Source organism: Cyprinodon variegatus, unplaced genomic scaffold, assembly GCF_000732505.1.
Source record: "Cyprinodon variegatus isolate N-32 unplaced genomic scaffold, C_variegatus-1.0 Scaffold547, whole genome shotgun sequence".
NCBI lineage: Eukaryota > Metazoa > Chordata > Actinopteri > Cyprinodontiformes > Cyprinodontidae > Cyprinodon > Cyprinodon variegatus.
Genome location: NW_015151000.1, coordinates 201788 through 204994, shown reverse-complemented (window position 1 = coordinate 204994; position 3207 = coordinate 201788). Strand labels below are relative to the sequence as shown.

General features: G+C 39.1%; 1 protein-coding gene across 1 annotated transcript in view; it reads right to left on the bottom strand.

Moving 5' to 3' along the window:
• ascc3 (activating signal cointegrator 1 complex subunit 3) overlaps positions 1–1651 on the bottom strand; it is a 202540-nt gene extending 200889 nt beyond the window's left edge. The window contains exon 1 of the mRNA XM_015391552.1: positions 1512–1651. Within this exon, the coding sequence (XP_015247038.1) occupies positions 1512–1601 (90 nt within the window). The 5' untranslated portion in view covers positions 1602–1651. The remainder of the gene's footprint in view (positions 1–1511) is intronic.
• Positions 1652–3207: the final 1556 nt, after the last annotated feature.

Genomic DNA, 3207 nt, shown 5'->3' with positions numbered 1-3207 from the left:
TGGAGAGGAAAAACTCCCTTTGAACAGGAAGAAACCTCCAGCAGAACCAGGCTCAGTGTGAGCGGCCATCTGCTGAGGCCCACTGGAGCTTTTCTTCAGACGTCTGCTTTGTTTTCAAATTTCCACTCTTTATCCATTCCTCGAATCAAAATCACCAAAACCAATTCAGATCTAGGGGTGGGTATTGGCAAAGAAGTCATGATTCGATACGAATCACGATTCACATGCCACGATGTGATTCGATCACGATGTATCACAATACTTGAAATATTGGGATGCATCGCGATGCATTGCGATATTTTCACTGAACACTGTAAGAAAAAGATCCAGCCCTTACCAGTGGCTGACTGGCTGGGTGTGATCTAGATAGTGTGTAACTGAATTCTTACATAGCTGTATTTATTGAAACGACTTTTGGAGGTATTGCCATGAAAACAAATACTGGACACAAATATTACTATCACTGGTGTGGACACACTGAAAAAACGATCTTAGGAAACATAAAAATTTAAATAACAAAATAAGGATAATCAGTGCCGTTTACATGGCCTCAGTGGTCCTTTTGCAAATGACGTGCGTCATATCAATTTCATTTTTACCTTCTTTGGTTTTAAAGCCAGAATGCATCCAAGTATCTCACCTGAAATGTGATGGAAATGCTTGTGACACATGGCAGCTGGCGTCAACACATCCGCAGCAACATCTGCTGGACTGAAAGTTGTATTCCACTTGATTTGGCTGATGTGCACCAACCATTAATGTATTTTATTTGTTCTTTTTTTTATTTTTTATATTCGATTCTTGCCTTCAAGAATCGATGCAGTAGATCACAAAAATTAGAATCGCGATGCATCGTCATGAAGATTATTTTGCACACCCTTATTCAGATCGTAAAATTCTTTCACCTTTTACGAACGATTTCCGTGCAGGGGAACAACAAGAGTTATTCTAATGGGGAGTGGTGGCCTAGTGGTTAAGGCGTTGAACTTGGGTCCCAGAGTTTCAGAGTTTGAGCCCTACTCCCACCGCCTGCACTCTGGGTCCCTGAGCAAAGCCCCTTAACCCCACACTGCTCCCCAGGGGGATGGGTTAAATGCAGAGATTGCAGTTCATTGCTCTGTTTGTGTGGCAGTGTAATGACAATAAAGTTGGATTCTATTCTACCCCAAAAGGAGAAGATGGCAACCAGAGCAAAAACTATTAAAAAAACATGAGCATCTGCTGATCACATACCAACATCACTGTCAGCAATAATTCCCATCAATATGTTTTAATCTAAACCTTTGTTTATCTCAGGGTTAATATCATTTCCAAAAAGTGATTAATTTATTTATGTTTGTTGAAACAGACACATCAATGAAAGTAGATGTTGTTGTGACTTCCCTGGATGTGATAAAAATGTCTTGAATCCAAGTTAAAGCTCCGTGTAGCTTCTTTTCTCCTCAGCTCAAAGGTAGGACAATAAATCCTCCATATGTCTATGAAGGGAAAACTGGATTATTTTTTCTCACCTTCAGGTCATAAAGCTGTTCAACAGGATCCTCCTTCTTACTGACATTAGAGAAGGAGCGGAGAGCTCCTGTCAGACGTGGAGGAGACATTGGTTCCTCTGTCCTTCCTCCTCTCAGCTCTTCAGCTCCTTCCTGTCACTCTGACATGAAAACACACAGACCAATAACAGCATGTTAATAAAAAGCTTAAGCACCTTCATTCATCTGGCTAATGGAGGCAGGTCCATTTCTATAAACCAGCTGGTTCAGCTTCTGATGAAACACCTGGCAGAGGAACCATCTGACCACCTGGATCCAAACTTTTCCACACCATCATATCAGTGATAAAAACTTCTTCTAAAGTTCAATGTTTGACACAGACAGGATTAAACCTCCTCTTTCTGTGAACAGCTTTATAAAAGTCACAAACCTTTAAAAGTTTGTGTAAACATCAGGCAGTGAGCTGCTAGCTTAAGCTAAGCCTGCCAGCACTGCGCTCGCGCTTCCTTTAGCCGCGTTAGCTTTAGCCCTACATCCACAGCAGGCTACGAAGGATTTCTAACCCGGGTCACTGTCTGTTTCCTGACATATTTCTGTTTTCTTACCTTCCGAAGAGCTTCCAAACTACTGGCAGACACAGCCAGGCTGCAGGTTGTCTAACACCGGCTTGTGTCAGAAGTAAACGTTCAGCGCATAGGATTGTGGGTATTGTAGTTTAGCGTTCAGCTTCAGCTACAAGGAAGCTGTTTTATAAAAACTACATTACCCATCGACATTAAGTAGGGTTGCTCATCTTAGTAGGATGGTACGGAATTTAATAGTTTATTGAATAAAGTAAAAGAAACAACTACAAAATTAAACTATATTAATTGAGACAAACGTCAAAGTGTCTTAAACACTGAGAAGGTGATTAGCCAGTCCTGCTCTACTTTTCAGTGTAAATTTGCCACTCACAGTAATTTAATTTAACAAAATCGTAATTTTTGTTTTGTGTTTGTTTATTCATATTTGTTTATATTTTATCTTTATGGAAAATATGGAATTTATTACCATAGTATACTGAAACCAGTGATATACCTTTATTTTTATTTTTTTTTAGATCTAATTTTCTTGTAATAGGTCATCTTTCTGTGTCAGCAGCTCATATCAGGTAATAGCAGCACCTCTTCAGAAGTCTTTGTGCTTTTGTTATTACAGTTTTTCTCACTCCCTATGGTACGGAAGAGGATTAGGACCACTGGAAAAAAAAAAGTTAACTGATTTTAAATTTTATTTCAGTTTAATATGGGAAAAAAGTCAGAATTCTGACGGAAAAAAGTCAGAATTCTGACTTTTTTCTCAGAATTCTAACTTTAATCTCAGAATTTTGGATCTTAATGTAGATGGGCACCATGAAGGAAGATGTGGAGCCCTCAGCTTCACTGACAAAGATGTGAGTTTTTTGAGAGGGCCAGTGACACATTGGTGGAAAATGATGGAATTAGGCAACCTTTTACGTGCCCGAGGGGTCCCCTCATTAATAGAGGAGCAGAAAACAAGAGAGCTAGTCTCTAAAACAGACATGGCTATGACTTGATGCTAACATGTTTGTTATCTGTCAGAATTCTGAGATTAAAGTCAGAATTTTGAGAAAAAAAGTCAGAATTCTGAGAAAAAAGTCAGAATTCTGAGATTAAAGTCAGAATTTTGAGAAAAAAAATCAGAATTCTGAGAAAAA